Below are 23645 nucleotides of genomic sequence, written 5' to 3'. Positions count from 1 at the left end.
CAACAGACTCAATGAAAAGTTTGGTTTTGCAAATTATTTTTACCTTAATACGTCATTTACAAAAAAGATTCAGATTACAGACTGAATTCTCAATTCCTCAGTCTAAAATTATACTGTCCAAAATGATAGCCACAAGTCACACGTGACTATTCAAAATTCAGATTAAGGGCACCTGGGTGGCTCAGTCGTTTAGCATCTGCCTGCGTCCTGGGATCAAGCCCCCTATCAGGCTCCCTGCTCAGCGGGGAGCATGCTTCTCCCTCTCCAGCTACCCTGCGCTTGCATTCCCTCTCTCGCTATCTCTGTCATAAATAAATTTTTTAAAAAATCTTTATAAAAAATAAAAAAATTCAAATTAATTCAAATTAAATAAGAATAAAATTTCACTGCAATCACACCAGACAAATTTCAAATCCCAACTGCCAGTGTATCTAGTGGAATTGGGCAGCAACGCTATAGAACATTTCCATCATTACAGAAAGTTCTATTTGATAGTGCTGGTTTTCTTAAGAGTTAATATGAAGGGGCGCTTGGGTGGCTCAGTATGTTAAAGCCTCTGCCTTCAGCTCAGGTCATGATCCCAGGGTCCTGGGATCAAGCCCCACATCCGGCTCTCTGCTCTGCAGGGAGCCTGCTTCCCCCTCTCTCTCTGCCAGCCTCTCTGCCTACTTGTGATCTTTCTCTGTCAAATAAATAAAATCTTTAAAAAATTTTTTAAAAATTTTAAAAAGAATTAATATGAAAAAAGTAAACAATAAATGAAAATGTGCAATCAAATGAGGTGAAGAGGTGGTGTAAGCAAAAAAGAAATATAAGTAGCTAAATGTTTTGAAAAATGCTCGGTTTCAATAATTTAAAAAGGGTATTAAAAACGAGATCCCTGGGGCCCCTGGGTGGCTCAGTGGGTTAAAGCCTCTGCTTTCGGCTCAGGTCATGATCCCAGGGTCCTGGGATCGAGCCCCGCATCGGGCTCTCTGCTCAGCAAGGAGCCTGCTTTCCTTCCTCTCTCTCTGCCTGCCTCTCTGCCTACCTGTGATCTCTGTCAAATAAATTAAAAAAAAAAAAAAAAAAAAAAAAAAAAACGAGATCCGTTTTTTCATTTAATGGAATGACCAAAAAAAGACTGATAATAATCAGTATTGGCAAGAATGTGAGAAAAAGGCAATTTTGTATCTATTATTAGGAAGGAAAAATGGTAAAAACCTTTCTTTCAATGTAATCTGGCATCATTATATGAAAAAAACAAAAATGGAAACCACCTAAATGTCTCTGAATATAAGCATAAGAAAATCAACATACAGTCATAGAGTGATTACTCACTCACACTTCTTTAAAAATGATACATATATACTTATCAAAGGAAAGTCCCACCACACTTTATATGAAAAAAAAAAAAAAAAAATCCAGAATAGTATTATGTCATTTGTGTTTCAAGAAAAAATTTATATGTATATATATCAGTATACTCCTAGAAAAATGTCCAAAAGAATAGATATGAAATCTAACCATTTCTTTTGAAAATGTTATTTAATGAAAAGATCAGGAAGGGAGTATAAGAAACAGAAGACTTATTATTGTATTTATCTTATTAACGAAAACTTGCAACTTAGGGGCAGCTGGGTGGCTCAATCAGTTAAGCATCCAGCTCTTGATTTCAGCTCAGGTCACGACTTCAGTCAGGGTCATGAGTTTGAGCTCTGTGTTCAGCTCACACTAGGTATGGAGCTTGCTTGAGATTCTGTCTCTTTCTACCCTAAACCCCCGCCCATGCAGGTTCATGCTCTCAAATAAATCTTTTTTTAAAAATTTTCTCCCCCCCCCAAGGAAATAGAAAACTTCAATTTTAATTACAAAAAGTTGTTACACAATGCATCTCTAAAAGAAGGTAAATAATGTAATCCATTCTACATAATTTTGAGTCAAATAACTTAGTTTGCATTTCTCTATCTGACAGAGTGCTTATTTTCTTTCACTGTATTTACAAGGAGTAAAGTAGCAAGATGCAAAAAAACTCTGAATATTATGGCATACTCTAATCCCATCACCTTACTCTTTTCCAAATTCACAAATAATCATAGAAAATCACTTACCGGCAATGAGGGCATTGAGCTCTCTGTTCTGTCAGCCAGCGCTAAGGAGGTAAAAAATTAGATTTTGATTATATAAACATCATTACTTTAATTTGTACATACTGACTACTTATATACCAAATTTAATGAGTTTAACTCTCTAGTGCCTGTATTAATTATAAAGGTACTTATAGAAATAGCAATCTACTATCTCCTCATTACCATCACGACGGGGACAAATTTTCAAAGGGACAGAACTCATTCCAAAATAGTTAAGAAACTATTTTTTCATAGGAAAGAAAGTGATCCTAAGACTATCTGGATCTCACAATGAAGATGTTGATAATCTTCACAAAACAATGACAGAGTAACCATCACTCTAAAAATAACCAGTGATGATTTACTTCTAACTAACCTCTCATAAAATCCCTCAGAAAGTCTAAGGTGCTATTAAATTCCTTTCTGAAAAGCAAACTAATTTTGAAGAATATATAATATGGATATATAAATCAGACCTAAAATATGAATAATACAAAACTTTATGTTTTAAAAGAGTTCTATAGTTCAGTAATGTAATATCTGCATAATTTGGTTTCGTCACAATTATAAAAAGCTTTTATAACAAAGCAATATCTCTACTAAGCTTCAAATTTTATTAATGTAATTGTTTTAATTATTACTGGATAGGAAAGTTTTATATCATATACAAAGGAGATACTAAGATTTTCTGAATGCCTTACCAAAAACAATAGCTTTCTGGTTAAATATTAAATGTTTTAATTGACTAGTAAATGTTTCAAGGTAAATAACTACATAATCCCATACCTATGTACTCCCCATGGCTGTTACTTCTATTTATCCCTTTCTACTTCTATAAAAGAACATAAGCTTTTAAAGTCAAATAATTAACTCAGAAATGAAACTTCCAAGGAAACCTTAAAGAATTATAAAAAATAAAAAATAAAGAGAAGGATACTTCACAGCAAAGAATATAAAGCTGGAAGAAAAAGAAAATGACACAAAAGGATTTCTCTGTTAATAACCTTGATCATTTCTTCGGTCCCTCAGCAAACCTAAGATTTGGGTCAGGTTTTGTCCTCTCAAACAATGCTCTGCTAAATCCATAGTACTCTTTTAGGGCAGGTTTCAGCCCACACCCCTCTAGTTTCATCATTTACCTCACTCTAGGGGATCCGACAAGGTTAAGCCTCCTCTCTCTGCCCAGGATATTCTTCAACACCACTCTTCAACTATATTATTCCTACTCATCCTTTAGATTTCAGTTTATACATCACTTCCTCCAGAAAGCTTGCCCTGACTCTCTACAGATTACCACAGCAACCTGTACTTCTCCCTTCACTGTGCTTATAACACTTTGTTACCCTGACTTATTTGTTCGGTCTCCTCTGCCCTGCTACACCATAAGCTCTATAAAAGTTGGGACTGGGGTACCTGGGTGGCTCAGTCAGTTAAGCGCACAACTTTCAGCTCAGGTCATGATCTCAGGGTTGTGAGAGGGAGCCCCATGTCAGACTCTGCGCTCAGCATGGTGTCTGCTTCAGTTTCTCCCCCCTCGCTCTCCTTCTGTCTCTTCCCCTACACTTATACGTGAGCGCTCTCAAATAAATAAAATCTTTAAAAAAAAAAAAAAAAGTTGGGACTGATAGGGAATAACCAGTCCATATTTTTATTTTTCATTTGGGGGGTAGGGGTGTTTTGGTAACCAGAATCATGCTGTGTGTATTGTTCTTCAATGTGTTTGTTGGAGATGTTCTCGGCCTAGCATACTCCTTTTACCCATTATATACACCACAGAATTAGTGTCACTATTTGGGTTGCTTCATTCTGCCCACTTTTGTGCACAAACTTGAGCACAGGGGCTGGAATTTGAGGGGAAGAGCATCGGTTTGAATCCTTGTCATTCTGAGGTGAAGGTGTGGGTTTACTTGCATTGAGCAGGTGGCCGGCAGTGCATGCTGACTCGGGCAGAAGGGCAGCTGCTGTATGGATTCGGGACCCACCAGGCTGATGCTACTGTGAGAGGAATGTGGCTGGTTTCGCTCCTGGTCATGAATTCCTTTAACTTCTGTTTTTCTGGGAAACCCTATTTCTCATCCTATTTTGAATGAAAGCCTTACTGGATACAGTATTTTTGGCTGCAGATTTTATCATGCCACTCTCTTCTGGCCTGCAAACTTTCTGCTGAAAAAAAATCTACTGATAGCCTTATGGGGTTTCCCTTTTTATAACTGCTTTCCTTTCTCTTGCTGCTTTTAAAATCTTCTCTTTATCACTACTTTTGGCCATCTTATCTACTTCGTGTTTTGGTGCAGACCTCTTAGGGTTGGTTTGTTGGGGCCCTCTATGCCTCCTAGATCTAGATTGCTCTTTCCTTCCCCAGATTCAGGAAGTTTTCAGCCACTAATTCTTCAAATAAATTTTTTGCCCCTTTTTCTCGCTCTTTTCTATGCAATCCCTATCACACAACTGTTATATGTGATAGTGTCACTGAGTTTCCTGGGTCTATTCTCATTTTGGATATATTTTTTTCCCCTCTCATTGCTCAGCTTGATTTCTTTCCATTACTCTGTCCTCCAGGTTGCTTATCCATTCTTTCACTTCCTCTTGTTTGCTATTTATTCCAGGTGGTCTATTTTTAATTTTATTTAGTGAGTTCATTAACTCTAATTGGTTCTTTTCTAGGTTTCCTATCTCTTTGTAGAGGGTCTCCTGGAGCTCCTCTACTCCCTTCTCAATTCTAGCGAATATCTTTATGAGCAATACTTTTAAATTCACTATCAGACATATTACTTACCTCCATTCAGTTTAGGTCTCTTGCTATGATTTTGTTCTGTTCTTTCATCTGGGACATATTCCTCTGTCTCTTCATTTTGTCTATTACTGTGTGTTTCTATGTGTTAAAAAAGTCAGCTATGTTTCCTGCACTTAAAAGTAGTGGCTTTATGAAGAGGGCCTGTAGTGCCCCACAGGGCAATGCCTTTTCACGAGAAAATGGTGCTTCCAGGGTCACTTCCTGGATTATTTATGCTGATGTGGGTATTCTCTAGGCGGCCAGCCATAAGAGGTGAGCCCAGGATCCTCCTACTCTGCCATCTTCCCAACAACCTCTGCCCATATTTTTAAATGTCTTTCCATTCCAGTCAAAACAGGCTTGTTGCTGCACTATACACCACTCTAGGCATACTTCTGTATTTCCTAATATGCCCCTTTCCTCCATGTGATGTCCCACGGAAATGTCCACTAATTATATCCACAAAACTTTCCTACCTATCCCAGGTTAGTGATCTTTCCCATCTCTGAATACCTGTGGCATTTTTACCTTATACTCCACAATCTAACTTAATCATAAAATAAATATGGTTATTTTAATACTTTGGGAAAACCAGCATTTCTCCCAAACCAAAATGAAAGGTAAGAACCAGTGATACAATATTATGTACAATGATTATTAGAGAAAATAAATATTATACTATAGCAATGTCCCATATTTAAGAATTTCTCTCCATTAAAATGGAAGAATCACAAGCTTTAGACAATATTCAGACCTGAGTCTGACTTCTAGCTCTGGCACTTACTGGCTACATGATACCAGACATATGACTGAGCTCAAGTTTACTCAGATGAAACAAGAGAAATCAACATACCTACTCTGCAAAATTGTGCTAGGGAAATTCTCAACAATAGCCTAGCAAACTGAATTCAACGGTATATTAAAAAAACTAGAGAGCATAACCAAGTGGGATTTACTCCTGGAATGCAAGGACACTTCAACATATAAAAATCATTCAAGAGGGCGCCTGGATGGCTCAGTGGGTTAAGCCTCTGCCTTTGGCTCAGGTCATGATCTCAGGGTCCTGGGATCGAGCCCCACATCGGGCTCTCTGCTCAGTGGAGAGCCTGCTTCCCCCTCTCTCTCCCCGCCTGCCTCTCTGCCTCCTTGTCATCTCTGTCTGTCAAATAAATAAATAAAATCTTTAAAAAAAAAAAAAAATCATTCAAGATAATACAGCACATTAATAAAGTGAAGGAATAAACAGACACAATCATCTCAATTGATATAGAAAAGGCCTCTGACAAAATCTGATATCCTTTCATGATAAAAACACTCAAGAAAAATGAATAGAAGAGAATTTCCTCAACTTGATAAAAACCATACTTTAAAAAAATCCAGGGGCAGGGGGAAGGGCAGTGCCTAGGTGGCTCAGTCATTAAGTGTCTAGCTTCAGCTCAGGTCATGATCCCAGGGTCCTGGGATCGAGCCCCATGTTGGGCTCCCTGCTCAGAGGGAAGCCTGCTTCTCCCTCTGCCACTCCACCTGCTTGGGTTCCCTTTCTTGCTGTCTCTCTGTCAAATAAATAAACAAAATCTTAAAAAAAAAAAATCCAGAGTGAATATCATACTCAATAGTGAAACAATAAAAACTTTAACCTTAAAATCAGGAAAAAGACAAGGATGTCCATTTTCACCACTTCTATCCAACACAATACTGAAAATTTCACTGAGTGCAACTAAGCAAGAAATAAAAAGCATCCCAACTGGAAAAGTAAAATTATTTGTTGGCAATGACATAATCTTGTCAGCAGAAAACCTTAAAGATTCCACAAAAAAACTGTTAAAGCTAATAAGCAAATTCACCAAAACTGCAGAACACAAAAATCAACAACATTAACCATTAAATATTTTATTTAAAAAACTTACATTTCTATATGCTAGGAATGAAGAATTCAAAGAGGAAATTAGGAAAATACATCTACAACATCAAAAAAAAAAAACAAAAAAGGAAAATACCTAGGTATAAATTTAACCAAGGATCTGAAGATTTATACAAGGAATACTACAAACACCACTGAAAGAAATGAAATAAATAAATGGAAAGACATCCCATGTTCATGCACTAGAAGATTTAATATTGTTAAAATGACAATGCCACCCAAAGCAATCTACAGAATCAACATAATTCCTAACAAAATCCCAATGATACTTTTTACAGAAGTAGAAAAACCTATCCTAAAATTGAAATGGAATTTTAAAGGACCCTCAAAGAACCAAAACTATCCTGAAAATGATCCTATGCACCTAAAACCTTTTTTTTTTTTTTAAAGATTTTATTTGACAGAGAGAGAGAGAGAAATCACAAGTAAGCAGAGAACCATGTAGAAGGAGAGGGAGAAGCAGGCCTCCTGCTGAGCAGAGAGCCCGATGTGGGGCTCGATCCCAGGACCGAGAGGCAATGACGTGAGCCGAAGGCAGAGGCTTAACCCACTGAGCCACCCAGGTGCCCCAGCCTAAAACTTTTTTATGTCAATTATATTTCAATTTAAAAAAAATTATAGAACTCAATTTCCTGATTTGAAAATTTACTACAAAACTACAGTACGTTACTGGGGTGCCTGGGTGGCTCAGTGAGTCAGGCATCTGACTCAATTTCAGACTGGGTCATGATTTTAGGGTCATGAGATTGAACCCCAAGATAGGCTCCATGCTCAGCAGGGAGTTTGTTTGAGATCTGTCTCTCCCTCTGACCTTCACCTTGCAAGCTTGCATGCTCTCTGTCAAATAAATCTTTTTTTTTTTTTTTTAAAGATTTTATTTATTTATTTGACAGAGATCACACATAGGCAGAGAGGCAGGTGGGGGGGGAGGCAGGCTCAGAGAGCCCAACACGGGGCTCAATCCCAGGGCCCTGGGATCACAACCTGAGCCAAAGGCAGAGGCTTAACCCACTGAGCCACCTAGGCGCCCCAAATAAAATAAATCTTTAAAAAAATGTTCACAGCAGTTTTCTGTATAAATGCCAAAAACTAGAAGCAACCCCTTTGTCCATCAACAGGTGAACGGATAAACAAATTATGGCATATGCATACAATGGGCTGCTACTACTCAGCAATAAAAAGGAATATTATTGTTCCACACAAGATAGATTTCTAAGTTTGCTGAGTGAAAAAATCCAGACACCTGAGAAAACATACTGTAAGATTCAATTTGTATAAAATTCCAAAAAATGGGACGCCTGGGTGGCTCAGTCTGTTAAATGTCTGTCTTTGGCTCAGGTCATGATACCAGGGTCCTGGGATCGAGCTCCATATTGGGATCCCTGCTCAGTGGGGAGTCTGCTTCTCCCTCTCCCTGGGCCCCTCCCCTCCACTCATGCACTTTTGCTCTCACTCTTTCAAATAAAATCTTAAAAAAACAAAACAAAAAAACTTGTATATCTATAATCTACTCAACCTCACCCTGTCCTTCCCCAAATTTCTTCTATCTCAGAATAGAAAACCATTAATTCATCCAAATGTTGTATAAAATTTTCCTCATGTCCCATCTTTAAGCAAATCCATTGGCTCTACTTTCAAAACATATCCAGAATTGCCTTATTTTTCACCACCTCCACTGTTAGCATTCTAGTCTAAATCACCATTCACCCTTCACTAATAGAACACATCCCAACTAGTCTCCTCACTTTCGCTCCCACTTGCCTGCAGTCAACTTTCTACACCCAGCCAAAGTGATAGTTTTTGAAAATTATTTTGTATCATTCAAAAGCTTTCAATGGTCACCATCATAGTTAAAATAAAAGCCAAGGTCTTTATCAAGGCCCTAAGTTACATCTCCAAACTCATCTCCTCTCCATCTCCCTCTTTCCACTCTGCTCCAGCCAACTGGTTTCTTTGCTATTTCTCTCAGGGCCTTTGCCTCTTCTGACTTCTCAGCCTGGGACTTTCTTCCCCTAGATATTCACATCATTCCCACATTCCATTCTGGTCTCTGCTCGAATGTCAACTCCTCAGAGACCTTCCCAGACTACTCTATCTAAAATAACTAACAACCTGCCCGTATCTTCCTCAAAGTCCCCACTCTATACCTTACTCAGTTTCGTTTTTCTTCACAGCACTTACTGGTATCTAACATATGTCTATTTACCTTTTTGTCTATAAACAAACTATTAAATAAGTCAACTCCCTGGGATGTCAATGCTTAACTCCAAGTAGGCATATAATTAATATGTGTTGAATGAACACATCTATGGTACATTCAGGAACTGAGACAGCTTTAGAAAGAAAGCTTAGAACCAGATTATCCAGATGGTCTGAATATAAAGGTTAATATTCTAAGAGATTCAGGCAATGAATTTGAGGCTTGAGAAGGAAAAAAAAACAATGACATTACTGGAAAACGTGAATAGGGCAACAGGATATAAAATGAACCAGAGATATAGAAAACTCAAGACTTATCAATTAAAAGGTAATTATAATTATCTAAGCACGAGATAATAAATGTATTTCTCTACTAGGATGGTAATAATAGAAATGGGTAAGTACCAGGGCACCTGGGTGGCTTAGTCAGTTAAGCATCTGACTTCAGCTTAGGTCATGATCCCAGGATGCTGAAATGGAACCTGTGTCAGGCTCCCTGCTCAGCCAAGAGTCTGCTTCTACCTCTGCCCCTCCCCCTGCTCATGCTCATATTCACTCACTCGCTCTCAAATACAACCTTAAAAAAAAAAATTCATAGGCAGGACAGATATAAGTGACAGCAGGAGATAATAACTGACAAAACTTAAAAATCATTGGTGTAAAGGGTTTCGAGTTTGAGAGACTGGCAGAACAGAACAAAAAGAAGTCAAAAAGAATCAATTTGAAAAAACAGAATTTGATCTGGAACAACAGTCAAGATGCTGGAAGGTATATGCCAAAGGAATAGATTTAAAAGCCATACACACAAAGACCACAGTTAAACCTGCAAGAGTAAATCAAATTTCCCAAAGTAAATGAAATTTTCTCCAACACTTCTAAGTATAGGATGCCAGCAGCAATATTAAAAAATATATGGCTTTAAGGACTAGAAGGAATTAACAATGAAGAAATGAAGAATCAATAAGGTTTAGGTAATATTCACAGGTCATCCATATACTGGACCTTCACCAAAACAGCCGAACTCAGACACACACTCTACCACTTAATTAACACAGTGATAGAGGCCAATTACCTAATTTCCCTAGTTTCAGCTTCATTGTTTATAAAACAAATGACAGGTTAGTTGCTATTTTAACAATAAAATTTTAACTCCTTACAAGTGGATAGTACTTTACAGTTTCTAAATTACCTTTTAATTTATCTCATTTAATGCCACCACTATCCTGTGAAATAAATCTTGTTACCTCATTCTATGAGGAAATAGGCTAATAAAAATTGAGTTTCTCAGTTTATGAGTGGGAGAACTAGGATGATATCTAAACCTAGGTCTTTTGCACACAGTGTAGTGGCAAAGAAGACAGGATCTAGAGCCAGACTTCCTGGATTCAAATCCAGCTCTATTATTTGCTAGCCATGTGACTAGAAGCAAATGATTTATGTGTTCAGATATTACTCTCGACAAAGGGTTATCTATCTTGCTTAGGTAGGAATAAGAGAAATTTTGAGGTGAAAAGCATGTTAGGTGGTTTTTATTTTCTCAGTAAAGGACATAATCTACTAAGAGTATGAGGGCAGGAAAGGTTTCAACTGTGATCTGCATATGTGCTACTGAATCCCCCCCAATACACACTAAAATAAATTCTTCTGTTTCACATCTTAGGCTTCCTCACAATTTTGTTTGAGGAGCTCACCTACACTTAAGTTTTAAAGCGAACAGATTAATCTCTAAAGTCTCTTATATCTGTAAGATTATAGGATTTTAATCTTAGCCCCTGAACCCATACTACTTTTTCTCCACCTTACTCTGACAGTATAAACTCTCCCTCTTGAGTCTCACAGCAGTTTGTTAGTGCCTCTTTTGACACCACACATTCTTCAAATATCAAGAGTCCATTCTCTCACTGAGATTTAAGCTCTTCACCATTATCTTAGAATTCCTCAAGCCCAAACACAGCGCAGGCAACCACTTTATAAGTACTTGTTATTTAATAATGTAAATATACTAAAATTGCAGTGGGTTTGGGGGGCACCTGGGTGGCTCAGCTGGTTAAGCATCTGCCTTTAGCTCAGGTCATGATCCCAGGGTCCTGGGATCCAGCCCCATTCAGCTCCCTGCTCAGTGGAGAGTCTGCTTCTCCTTCTCTCTCTTCCCCTCTCCCTACCTGTATGCTCGCTCTCAAATAAAGTCTTTTAAAAAATTACAGTGGATTTTGATTTTTAGACATTTCACAGCAGTAATCATCTGATCATTAACCTCCACAGTACCAAGTAACATACACTGATGGTCTCCCTATTAAGGAACATTCATTTAAGACATTCTTTAAGAGGTGCCTGGGTAGGCTCAGTCATTAGGCATCTGCCTTTGGCTCAGGTCATGATCCCAGCATCCTGGGATTGAGCCCCCATAGAGCCCCTCTATGCTTGTGTTCCCTCTCGCTATCTCTGTTATAAATAAATAAAAACCTAAAAAAAAAAAAAAAAAAAAAAAGACATTTTTGAAAAGGGCACAAAATGTAAAATTTTAAAAAGATAAACAAAATGGTTAATTTTTACAACATGTCCTATATACACCAAGAGCATGTAAAAAGAAATACAACTTACCCTGATACAGCTGAAACAACAAAGCTTAGAGCAATGAGGACATAGGCGTGCATCCCGCAACTTCTCCATACAAATGAAGCATCGGAAAACTTCAGCAATGCTCTGAAAATAAAAGATGTAAGGTCCACCAGAGTTAGATACTGAATCAAAAGTAAAAAGCATGCTTAAAGTTATTCACTCAACGTTTATATTTATTTGAGTTGATATCATCTGTTTCAAAAAATTCCACATCAGTACTTGGGTTAGTCAAGATCCAGTGTGCCTCAGAAAATCTCCTGGAAAAAGTGCTTTCTCTTTTCTAAGCTTCACAATGGTTCTATTCTAAGGAAAGGGCATGAAATGCAAACACAGTCTTATGCACAAATATTTCCAATAAGGCATAAATTACAATGACAAGAATGTGCTGTAGCCCAAATTTTAAAATATTAAATTATGACAGTTAAAAAAATTATGACACTTAACATAGACTTTAATAGTCTCTAGAAATACGTCCTGAATTATTTGATACAGAAAAAATGCTCATGATACAAAACAGTAAAAAAATAAAGGCAGGGGGCACCTGGGTGGCTCAGTCTGTTAAGCCTCCACCTCTGGCCCAGGTCATGATCCCAGAGTCCTGGGATCTAGCCCTCCACTGAGCTCCCTGCTCAGTCGGGAGCCTGCTTCTCCCTCTCCCTCTGCTGCTCCCCCTTGCTTGTGTGCTCGCTCTCTTTCTCTCTCTCAAATAAAAAAAAATCTTAAAAAAAAAAAAAAAAAAGAAAGAAAAGACAAAAGAAAAAAAGTTGAACTCTATGAGTGAAAAATATGAACTTTTTATTTGTCCTGCAATTTCCCTAAGGGGTGTTGAGTTGCCTTTAAAATTTAAAAAAAAAAAAAAAAATTTAGAAAAGATACATATCCTAATGGGAGTATACTTTGACCAGGAGAGAAACTAATTCAGAATACAGAAATCTGGCTTTCTGCCCTGATGCTCCAACCAATTAGCATCTTATTTGAGCCTGAGATTCTGCCCCTACTGAGTGGTAGCCCCATGAAGGCTTTTTAAAGAATAAAGTAAATAGAAGAAACAGTGTTATTTGCAAGCCCCAGGTGAAACCATTTAGGAAGTAACTGACAAAATAACAGAATGAAATGTAGGTTATTGTATATTTCAAGTTTATTTTTACCATAGTCACATTTACTGTTACTCCATCCCAAAAGAATTAAACTCTCCTAAACCAAGAAAACGCTACAAAACCTTTGTAATACTTTCGCATGAGGAATTAAGGAGAAAATTATTCACGAGTCTAATCATGACTCTGCAAAACAAGAAAGAACCTGTGAGATGCAGACGCTGGAGGGGGATGGACAATAAGGCGAACTACTTTCAAGTGAAGTGCCCAGTAATACAGTTGCCGCTTACTAAGAAGCGAAGATTCAGTATTAAGAAGGTTCAAAATTTGACAATTATTTTAAAAATTACGTCCAGTAAGCAATCTTCTTTTATGTTCCCGGCCTTTACGTAAATATCCCAACCATTTGAAATCACAACTCAAAAGCGTGAGATATAAAAGAATAGGCTGTTCTGGAAAACCACAAAAAGGATAATAACAGAAGTCTGCAAAATGTACCGGTGGGAGGGAATGAATGATTCCATTTGGAGGGAGTTTTGGATCCCCCAAGAACTCGCAAGAACTGGAAGCAAGTGCAGGGCATTTCTAATGAATGTGCACTTTGGCTCTGCCCAGGCTGCAGTTTGCAAAAACCTTCTGGGAATGAACACCGGCGCGAAGACATCCAGAAAACGCCAGGATAAGCACCACCTCGGAAACAAGGCACCTGGAGGGCTGCAAACCTAACACCACGTCCTTCGCACTGGGCCAGCCTTCACCACAGCAGCAGCGTCAGGGTGGGGGTGCCCTACTAGAGAGAGGACTGGGGCAGGGCGCCCCAAATGAAGAACGCTCGGCGGGTGGCGGGGGAAAACTAACCACCACCCTTCTCAACCCGCCTCACCTCCACGCTCTGTTCATCCATTGCCTCCGGCTCTCGGCTGGGCCCTCGGCGACCCGCGGAGTCAGTGGTCTGACCTACCGGGCGCCGGCCCGAGGTCGCCCCGTCAAATAGCCGACAAGAACAGCCCGGCGTCCACGTCAGGGGGCTCCGACGACCGTCCCACCTGCGCGCCCCATCGCGTCGGGTTCGGCGCCAGCTACCCCCACTTCGCCATATTTATCCGCGCACCCGCCCTAGGGCGCAGTGGGAGAGGCGAGCGATGGCCACAGCTCCCTCCTCACCGCTAAGCCGCCCGCCAGCAACCGCGAGGCAGCCTCGCACCACGTGATGCGGGCGCGCGCGTAAGGAACTGCTGCTAGAGCCCAGCAGCGCTGGTCTCCAGCGAAGAAGGTGCTGCAGGGAATTCGCAAACACCAACCGTAACCAGGGCAGCTGAAGGCGCGGCGGCGAGGGAAGGCGCACTGCGCATGCGCGCAGGACGCTGCGTTAGGGGAGCGGAGTGAAGAGAGGCGGGCGACAAGTTCCCGCGGTGCGGGGGCGCACACGAGATTTGGCTGCTAGCCGCCGCAGCGATGCGTGCCTTTGACCTCAGTTAGGCGCAGGCGGCGGAGAGCTTTCGGCTTATACGTGCGTCGCCCCTCCACGCCCCACTTCCCGAGAAGGGCGGTGCTCCACCGGTCTCAAATTTAGCGCGCCAAAGATTGGAACCACCTGGAGTGGTGGTGGGACGCTGACTCCGCAGCCACACCCCTAGGTATTCAGACTCCGTGATTCTAGGGTGCTGTTCCACGAAATCAGCGTCTTCAACAGCCACTCTCGCTGATTTGGCCAGGTGGATTGTGGTCCTCACCTTTAAGAAACCGTGGTGGATAGGATTCGAGTCTGGTGGTTCTTTCCCTGGAAGGAAGCCCGGGCTCTAGATTTTGAGACTTCCGCCCCACCGACTCAGAGCTCCAGATTGTGAAGCCTAGAGCGGTGTAGTTTCTCATTTCAGGGTTGGGGGAATAGAACCACAAACCCTAGAGGTAGATCCACACCGCTGTACACTGCATCTCTTGCCGCCCTAGGTGAGCTGTAGCTATGGGACTATGGAAAGTGCAAGAACTGTGTTCAGCTTTCCTATGTTGGCGTGTTCTTTATACAATTTTCTGTCATGCGAGGTCTAAAGATAGCAGGAATTGAAGGTGAGACAGAGGGTTTATATCAAATTCTTAATTTGTATTTAATTTTTCCTTTGTGATTTATTGCAAACTATTACACTTAATCCAACCTAGAGTGCACATATAAAGAGCCAACGATAACCTTGAAAGTTCTTAAGTATCAAGAGATTTGGACTTTCTAATAGTGGGCAACAGTTCCCTTTATACTATGCGAGGCATGGACAGGGATTTAATTTAGTAAGATTAATCTGTGACTGAAAAGGTCTTTAACTAGAAATTATTTATGGTCGTGATGTTTGCGTGCCACCATCTGCACTAAAACTCCCTCAACTGTACACTTTAATAATGGGTAATGGTTAATCTTGTTACGTGAATTTTACCTCAATTAGAAAAAAATTATTTGGGGGCGCCTGGGTGGCTAGGTCCTTAAGCGCCTGCCTTCGGCTCCTATCAAGATCCTAGTGTCCTGGGATGGAGACCCCTGGCTGGCTCCCTGCTCAGCGGGAAGCCTGCTTCTCCCTCTTCCCCTGCCTGTGTTCCTTCTCTCGCCATTTCTCTGTCAAATACATAAATAAAATCTTTAAAACAAATTTTTAAAAATAATAAATAATTTGTGGACCACAGTATTGTACTTGAGATTCAAAGAGTAATGAAAAGTGAAAAAATACGACAAATTATTACATGTGATAAATATTTTAAAAATTTTTACTAATAGATTTGCCCAAGAACCCAAAAATGTTTAGATTTATTGCAGTAGTTCATAATAATGGAAAAACTGGAAAACCTATACAATTGGGGGTCATCAGTTGCAACCACAAAGTCAGATTCTGGCTAATTTAAGCAAAAAAGAATTTAGTCCAGGGAGGATGCTAAGCCACCACATGGAGTTGGGAAACCTGTGATCTTGCTCCATCAGAATTCCTTAAGGGCCAACCTAGCTGCCTTTCCCCACCCACACCTGGACAAATCTAACTTGTCTATTATACAGTCTATCAATACCTAGCAATAAGCAAATGGAAAAATCATGGTATATCCATATATTGATTACAGCTGTTCAAAAGAATAGCAGATGTATGTCATGAAAATATCCAAAATATATGTATAATAAAAAAACTTAATTGCAGCTGCAGTACCACATATGGTATCAACTTATTTTTGTAAAAAAAAAATTATTTTTAATTTGCATATATGTACAAACATCTGAAGAGACTGCAGATAATTTCTGGAGAATAGACATGTATTTTTTAATTTCCTAAAATTAAATTTGTATTAAAAGATAAAATTAATTTGTATTACTTACAACTTAAGACATTAAAAACACTATAGTCACATAGAAAATAATTACCCAGGTGAGAAATAAAAGACCTAAATTAGGATAGTAAAAGTGAAGATAAAGTGGAGGTTGGATACCCAGAACATTTCAGAAAGATTTTATTGACTAAGAAGATAAAAGGACGGGCGCCTGGGTGGCTCAGTGGGTTAAAGCCTCTGCCTTCAGCTCAGGTCATGATCCCAGGATCCTGGGATCGAGCCCCACATCGGGCTCTCTGCTTAGCGGGGAGCCTGCTTCCCTTTCTCTCTCTCTCTACCTGCTTCTCTGCCTGCTTGTGATCTCTGTCAAATAAATAAATAAAAATCTTAAAAAAAAAAAGATAAAGGGATGCAAACTTTTTAATTCCATGTAACAAAACAGTGCCCACTGACAAAATTAAATCAGCAAGTACTCGGGACGTGATCAATTTGAATATTCAGGTAGTCATTTTTATTGGAAATTTGTATCTAGATCTAATGGAAGAAGTTATATCTGGGAATCATCCACAGAGAGTCAATAAATGAAACTCGGGAAGCTAATGAATATTATAGAGAAGTACACAGAGAATAGTTTTCAGGGGACTGAGGGAAAGAACCAACATTTAAAACACAACTGTGAAGGAAGTCACAGAGGAAAAACTCCAGGAACTTGCTATTGTAAGGGCCTAACCCTCCGAGAGGAACTAGCTTGTGGACCCCGGAAGTAGGGGCGGGGCAGGCCGGGTGAAGACGTCCAATCGGTGTGGCATGAGTATATCCACTGGGTGAATTAGGGTTCAATTGGCTACCTGTGTAGGGGCGGGGCTCAACCACCCCCATAAAGGTTGGTCTGCGAGGCTGGCGGAAAGGAGAAGGAGAGCTGTCAGAGGAAGAAGAAGAAGCAGGAGGAGAAGGAGAAGAGTCGGTGGTTGAGTCGGAGGGAGCAGCAGCAGAAGAAGAATCGGCGTGAGCAGCAGCAGAAGAGTCGGCAGGAGCAAAAGAAGAGCTGTAACAGCTCTTGTAAGAACTATAGGGGCTGTAACAGCTCTTGTAAGAGCTGCAAGTGCCGCCGGTGGCCCTTCGCCACCGGGGCCCTCAGCCGCCAGCGGTCCCGATCCGCTGGCGGCCCCCACGCCAGCAGCCCCTCCCACACCGTGGCTTCGGCAGCAGCCCCGCGGGGAGCAGCAGAGCCGCCAGCAGCGGAGCCGCCAGCAGCTGAGCCGCCTGTGGACCCGAGCCGCCAGCGGTCCTGAGCCACCGGCGGCCCCCACGCCAGCAGCCCGGCCACACGGCGGCTTCGGCAGCGGCACCGCCAGCAGCCGAGCCGCCTGTGGACCTGAGCCGCCTGCGGACCTGAGCCGCCAGTGGTCCTGAGCCACCGGTGGCCCCCACACCACGGCTTCGGCAGTGGCGCTGCAGGGAGCAGCGGAGCCGCCAGCAGCCGAGCCGCCTGTGGACCTGAGAGCCTGCGGCCACAAGCTGCCGGAGGTCCAGACGCCAGCGGTCCCATGCCGCCAGCGGTCCCGCGCCACCAGCACCCCTACGTGGGGGCCCCAAGATGCCAGCACACTGAGGTGCCAGTGGCTGCGCCGCCAGCGGCCCCGCCCACACACTGCGACCCTTGGCAGCGACGCCGCCGGAACGGCCTAGACAGCAGCAACCTCCCGGGGAACCCTGAGCCGCTGCCTCCCCGGAGCTGTGTCATTCCGGGGAGCGGCTTCGTCAGGTTAGAGGCCTTCTCGGTGAACGGCCCTGCGGAAGCAGCATTGTCAGGGAAGAGGCTTCCTCCAGAGCGGCCTCGCGGGAGCAGCCTTGTCTGGGGAGCAGCCTCACCAGAGCAGCCTTGTCAGAGTGGCGTCATGGGAAGCAGAATCTGTGTCATCGGTGTTGTCCTCCCTGTCATCATTGCTGTTGTCATCGCCTCTTCTTGGGAGCGGCTCCAACTAGGGAGCAGCCTCATCTGGGGAGCAGCCTCGTCCGGAGCGGCCTTCTTGGGAGTGACCTTGTCGGAATCGTCATCGTCGTCCTTTCGTAAGAGACAGTCCTGACCGGTCAGTTTGATTTTTGATGCTTGGCGTGAAATAAATCTGTTTGATTTTCGCTTTATATCAGTCTCGTTCCTTTGATCATGGACCCTAACACTATAATACTAGTATTATGATATGATAGTAGTATGATACTATTATTTTTTAATTCCACTAATCAACATCACATCCCAGAGCCATTCCAGGATAAAAACTTCCTTAATATTAACTGCCGGAGTACTGAAGAAAATGTGTTACTGAAGTGTGACTTATTTCTCTGTAAGTTAAAAAACAGGAGTTTTCTGTTCTTTAAATATTCAAACTGCACAGTACAATTTTAACTGAAGCTACTCTCCCAACCCTGTTTATCACCTATTACAAATTTGTTAATGGGCAAATAAAATGCTGATAACAAATTTTTAATTACATGAAAATATAATTCTATAACCTGCAGAATATTTGATGCATTTTTCCTAGTCTTTTCAATGCCTCATTTTTATTACATATACAGAAATATTCACTGAAGGATTACTAATTATCAAACTCAAACACTTTACCATTCATTGTGCTTCCAGTCATCCTGACACACAGAAGTGATTTGCTCAGGATCCCATAGCTAGAATTTAAAACCTGCTATTTACATCTCAGACTCCAAAGCCCAATCTTAATTATAAAACTGAAATCTCTGCTTCCCCTCTTCCCATTTAACATAACTTCAGCATTTCCCAGAGTAATAAGTTATTGGCAGCTTCACCTCTTATTTTATGGATACACCATGAATTATTTTCCTGTTTACCTGCCATTAGCTAGGTATGTGTGTGTACTGCTAGTATAAATAAGCCTGTGATTAACATCTGTCCCTAGATTACCTTATTGCCAATAATTATCTAAGAGTTATTTAAAAATGAATAGGGAAATTCACACAAACACACACACACTGGCAAGCAGCAGTTGCCAGTGATCCTCTGATTTCTCTTTCTTAGCTTCCATATAGAATGAACAATTAACAGTAATACAGGCTGAAGGAGAACAAAGGTAGTGTTGATATACAAAAGAGACAGTCTAAAACAATATTTGAAGTCACAGTTCATGTTGCTCAACATTAGCAGGCAGAAGGAATAGAGGAAAAAAAGTAAGGCTATCACAGAAAAGCCCATTTATTATTACCAAAGTTAGCTTCTGTGGAGGACTAGAGGCTACATACTAGCAGTCTCATAAATAATGTGATCATTATCTATACTCAAAATTTTCAAAATAAAATTATATATATATGTATAATGTAATACAAATATTTTTTCTATCCTTTAGTTTCCAAAGCATGCTCATTCACATCTGATAGTACATATATCCTTTCTTAATAGGCCAGGACATTCATGTTATCCCAACTACACAAAAATAGATGCAAAATAGAGTTATGTGACTTCCTTGCTTGAAATTATAAGACTAATTACGTGTGATATTTATTTTTAAATCTCTTTATTCCCATTCCATCCTTTTGGCTAAACTTTATTCCTATATCTGCCCTTCTTATAGTTCCCTCTCTTGTAAAAGGCATCATTATCCAGTGACCACAACCAAATCTTCTTCTCCATCCTCCCACCTCTAGTCATCAAGTGCTAACAAGACATCTTCCTAAATCTTTCTGGAATGGATCTCTTCTTCATCAGAATTCCCTTTTGCAAGTCCATTTCTTCATAAGTCTGACATGGAAGATTTTAATTGTTCTGCCGCAGTTTGCTCTTCTTTACTCAGTGGTGACAGCTAAAAAGCAAATGACAAAATATTTCAAAATCTTTAAAACATGTTTAATTTAATTAACTTCTACTTTTATATTTCCATAAACTCATACTATGTCTATGAGCACAAATTTTGGAAGGCAGGGATAAAAACAGATTTGGCTATCTAGATACAAGGTACTTTTCATGTCTGAGCTTTCAAAGAACTTGCAATTAAGTTGAAGAAACAAGACCAAACAGTTTAAGGATTGTCATTTTTTAATTTTTTTTTTAATGAAACAATAGCCATTTTATTATGTTCATGGAATTGGGATCAGAAATTCAGGCAGGGCACAGTGGGGATGGCTTGTTGATGGTCCAAAGAGGAATTCAGTTGGGAAGACTTAGTAGCAGAAGGACGATTAGTATGGCTGGAATCTGGGATCATCCAAAGCTTCCTCATTTATAAATTTAGCACCCAAAATGGGGTGACTTGAAGACTTGGCCCAACCAGGCTTGTTAAGGGCTGTAGTTTAACAAAACTAAAGAAGTCACATTTGAATGCCATATTCTAAAAGCATCTTGAAAAAGAAATGTGAAAAAGATAGTCTGGAAGTTCCTCAAAATTGGAGACTTGAGCTAAATTTTGAAGGATAATTGAGATGTTTTTAGCTGCAAGTAACAGGAACACATTTCAAAATGGATTAATAATAAAATTTATTACTGCACAATAAATACAGAAAAAGGGCAGACTTCAGGACTGGTTTATTTAGCAGCTCAATTAAAGACTCATTTTTTCCACTTTATCTAATATCCTTGCCTGGTGGCTTTATTCTCAGATGATTAGAAAAATGGCCCGAGCAGTGCTAGGAATCATGTCTATACACAATGTTCAAAAGAAGTATTTTTTCTTCCCACAGGTCTCTCAGAGGAAACTCTAACTTCCTACTTCCAAACTTTCCCTCCTCACATGCCATATGAGTTACAAATCCATTCCTGAACCAATTTTAGTTAAAGGAAAATCCATTCCTCTTGCCAGTCAGATACCACCCCAGGAAGCTGAGGAAAGCACCAACTTTGCCTTGGGCACAGGTGAGGGATAGCACACATCTCCAGGCCGGTATCCTATCTGGCAGCAAGGGAGAACAAATGCTGAGAAAACTACCCACAGACAGTATCCACCAAGAGCAGGTAGGAACAAAAGCAGAGGGGCAAAGAAAAGCCAAAAGGAAGTTTACAAAGGACTTCCACATAGCAATAACCAACAGGCTAGCTAAAATAAAGGGTTAACAGGGAAATTATTAGAGATGCAGCATGAAAGAATTAAAGTTAAAACTCTGCCTAACTATATAGGTCATCTCTAGAGAGACTGCCAAATCTGGAACACACCATACCTACAGAATAAGAATCTCTAGAGCAGTGCTATCCAGAACTTTCTGTGATATGGAAAATATTCTGTATCTGTGCAGTCTAATCAGTAGATGAAGAAATGAATTTTTAATTTTATTTAATTACTTTACATTTTAATTTATGTAGCCACATGTGGCAACTGGGCTGCCCAGCTGGTTTGGGTAATCGAGCCAACATTTACCAAATATGTTCACATGTATAAAATGAAAACTAATCATGGGCCTTACTGCAACCCATATTGTTACAGAATGTCCCTCTTCTATCTCAAAAACAGGATGGGGTGCCTGGGTGGTTCAGTGGGTTAAAGCCTCTATCTTCGGGGCACCTGGGTGGCTCAGTAGGTTAAGCCTCTGCCTTCGGCCAGGGTTATGATCTCAGGGTTCTGGGATCGAGCCCCACATCGGGCTCTCTGCTCAGCAAGAAGCCTGCTTCCCCCTCTCTCTCTGTCTGCCTCTCTGCCTACTTGTAATCTCTCTCTCTGTCAAATAAATAAATAAAATATTTTAAATTAAAAAAAAAAAAAAAAGCCTCTATCTTCGGCTCAGGTCATGATCTCAGGGTCCTGGGATGGAGCCCTGAGTCCCCCATAGGGCTCTCTGCTCAGCAGGGAGCCTGTTTCCCCCACTCTCTCTGCAGGCCTCTCTGCCTGTCAAATAAATAAATAAATAATCTTAAAAAAAACAAAAACAAAAACAGGAAATGGTTCTGGAGAGACTTTGTGAGTCCATGTTTGTCTTTGTGATAAATGTTCAAGGGATTTCAGACCTTCCATTTCATAAACTTTCAAAAAATTTTTCTAGGAATTAACCAATCCAAAACTTGTAGAAAATTTTCTTCATTAACACAAATATTTTAGAGCATCAGTGAAATATCACACATTCTTTGTCTGTTTTGACAGAGAGAGTATGCACAAGAGGGGTAGTGGAGAAACTTAAGCAGGCTCCATGCCCAATACAGAGCCCAATGGGGGGGGGTGCTCAGTCTCATGACCCCGAGATCACAACCTTAGCCTAAGCCAAGAGTTGGACGCTTAACTGACTGCACCACCCAGCATCCAGGTACACCATTCTATTTTTAATGCCTTTTGAATTATATTTGTTTTAGGCGTTTGTTTTGTTAATTTTTATTCTGGAACAAATCTAGTCTTTTTTTTTTTTTTTTTTTTTTGGTCTTTTGGCAGTCACCTTTATAATTAAGTGTATTTAAACCTTAATAGCTTAGGCCACCTAGGTGGCTCAGTCATTAAGTATTCCACTCAGTTTTGGCTCAGGTCATTATCTCCCTGAGAGGGGGGATGGGGGGAGGGGGGCAGGGAGACCCCAGCAAGGTTCTCCCAGCTCAGCAAGGAGTCTGCTTTCCCTCTGCCCCTCCCCCTGCTCATATAGTCTCTTGCTCTCTAAAATAAATCTTCAAAAAGAAAAACTTTAATGTCTTCATATTAACTAAAAAGATAAGGAAATACGTATTCCCTTCATTTCACCTCCTTTTCTGTTCTCATCTCCCTATTTGTTGTTTAGTATTATCAACCCGTGTACTATTTTTTAATATTATCAATTCAAATGTATTTTCTATCCTTGCAAGTGAAAAACTATGCACCTTGATAAAGATTATATCAAGAAAATACCTGAACAGCTTGACTTTCTATTTCCTTTCTGTTGTCTATAAATAAAGCACCATTTGCCCTAAATAGGCTTATCCCTTTTTTGTTCTTCATGTTCCCAAAATAATTTAAAGGGCCTTTTAGTTATTTTAGAAAATTTCAGAAGCCTGGACTTAAGCCTTTGGCTTTCTTAAGTATTCTAACAGTTCTGTCCCTATGACTAATACATCTTGTTTTATACTTCCTTTATGAGGTCTACCTTACATCTCCTTTAAACTCCGAGCTCCGGTACCTGGGTGGCTCAGTTAGTTAAGCATCTGCCTTTGGCTCGGGTCATGATCCTAGGGTCCTGGGATCAAATGGCGCTTTGGGCTCCCTACTCAGTGGGGAGTCTGCTCCTCCCTCTCCCTCTGTGTGCTTGCTCTCTCTCTCTCAAATAAATAAATCAATCTTAAAAAAAAAAAACACAACTCTGGTCTTATAGAACTATTTCTGGTTATACAACTCTCTAGAGATGGCATTCCCTTTTCTTCCACATTTTGATTATGAAAATTCCTCTAAGCTTTCTACTGTCTCATTTTTAAAGTAGTATGTACAAGATCCATTATATCCAACATTCCCCAACATGGCTATCAATTGAATCTAAAATATGATCTCCTTTTTCAAGGTCTATATCCAACCTTTCAGTCATTTCTCCTTGTTTGTAATTCTGTGATCCAAAGTAAAAGCTCCCTTAGCTTTCTACCTTCAATGTAATTATTGCTCCTTACAGATACTTCTTTTATTTATTTTTTTTTTAAAGATTTTATTTATTTATTTGACAGACACAGATCACAAGTAGACGGAGAG

General features: G+C 40.4%; 1 protein-coding gene across 8 annotated transcripts in view; it reads right to left on the bottom strand.

The window, feature by feature from the left end:
- The window catches only part of TRIM37 (tripartite motif containing 37), a 186689-nt gene that overhangs the window by 128438 nt on the left and 34606 nt on the right, over positions 1-23645 (bottom strand). For 4 of the 8 annotated variants that reach the window (XM_032871918.1, XM_032871920.1, XM_032871922.1 and 1 more), the window contains exons 2-3: positions 11603-11704; positions 2091-2131 (exon numbers count right to left, since the gene is read on the bottom strand). In XM_032871918.1, coding sequence (XP_032727809.1) covers positions 2091-2131; positions 11603-11704 — 143 coding nt within the window. Of the gene's footprint in view, positions 1-2090; positions 2132-4884; positions 5096-11602; positions 11705-13597; positions 14056-23645 lie in introns of those variants that run through there. The other 4 variants (XM_032871919.1, XM_032871921.1, XM_032871924.1 and 1 more) reach the window with 3 other exon arrangements.

This window comes from Lontra canadensis, unplaced genomic scaffold (genome assembly GCF_010015895.1).
Source record: "Lontra canadensis isolate GAN:19392208 unplaced genomic scaffold, GSC_riverotter_1.0 scaffold43, whole genome shotgun sequence".
Classification (NCBI taxonomy): Eukaryota; Metazoa; Chordata; class Mammalia; order Carnivora; family Mustelidae; genus Lontra; species Lontra canadensis.
The sequence above is the reverse complement of the archived record's forward strand: the minus strand, read 5'-3'. Positions and strand labels throughout refer to the sequence as shown.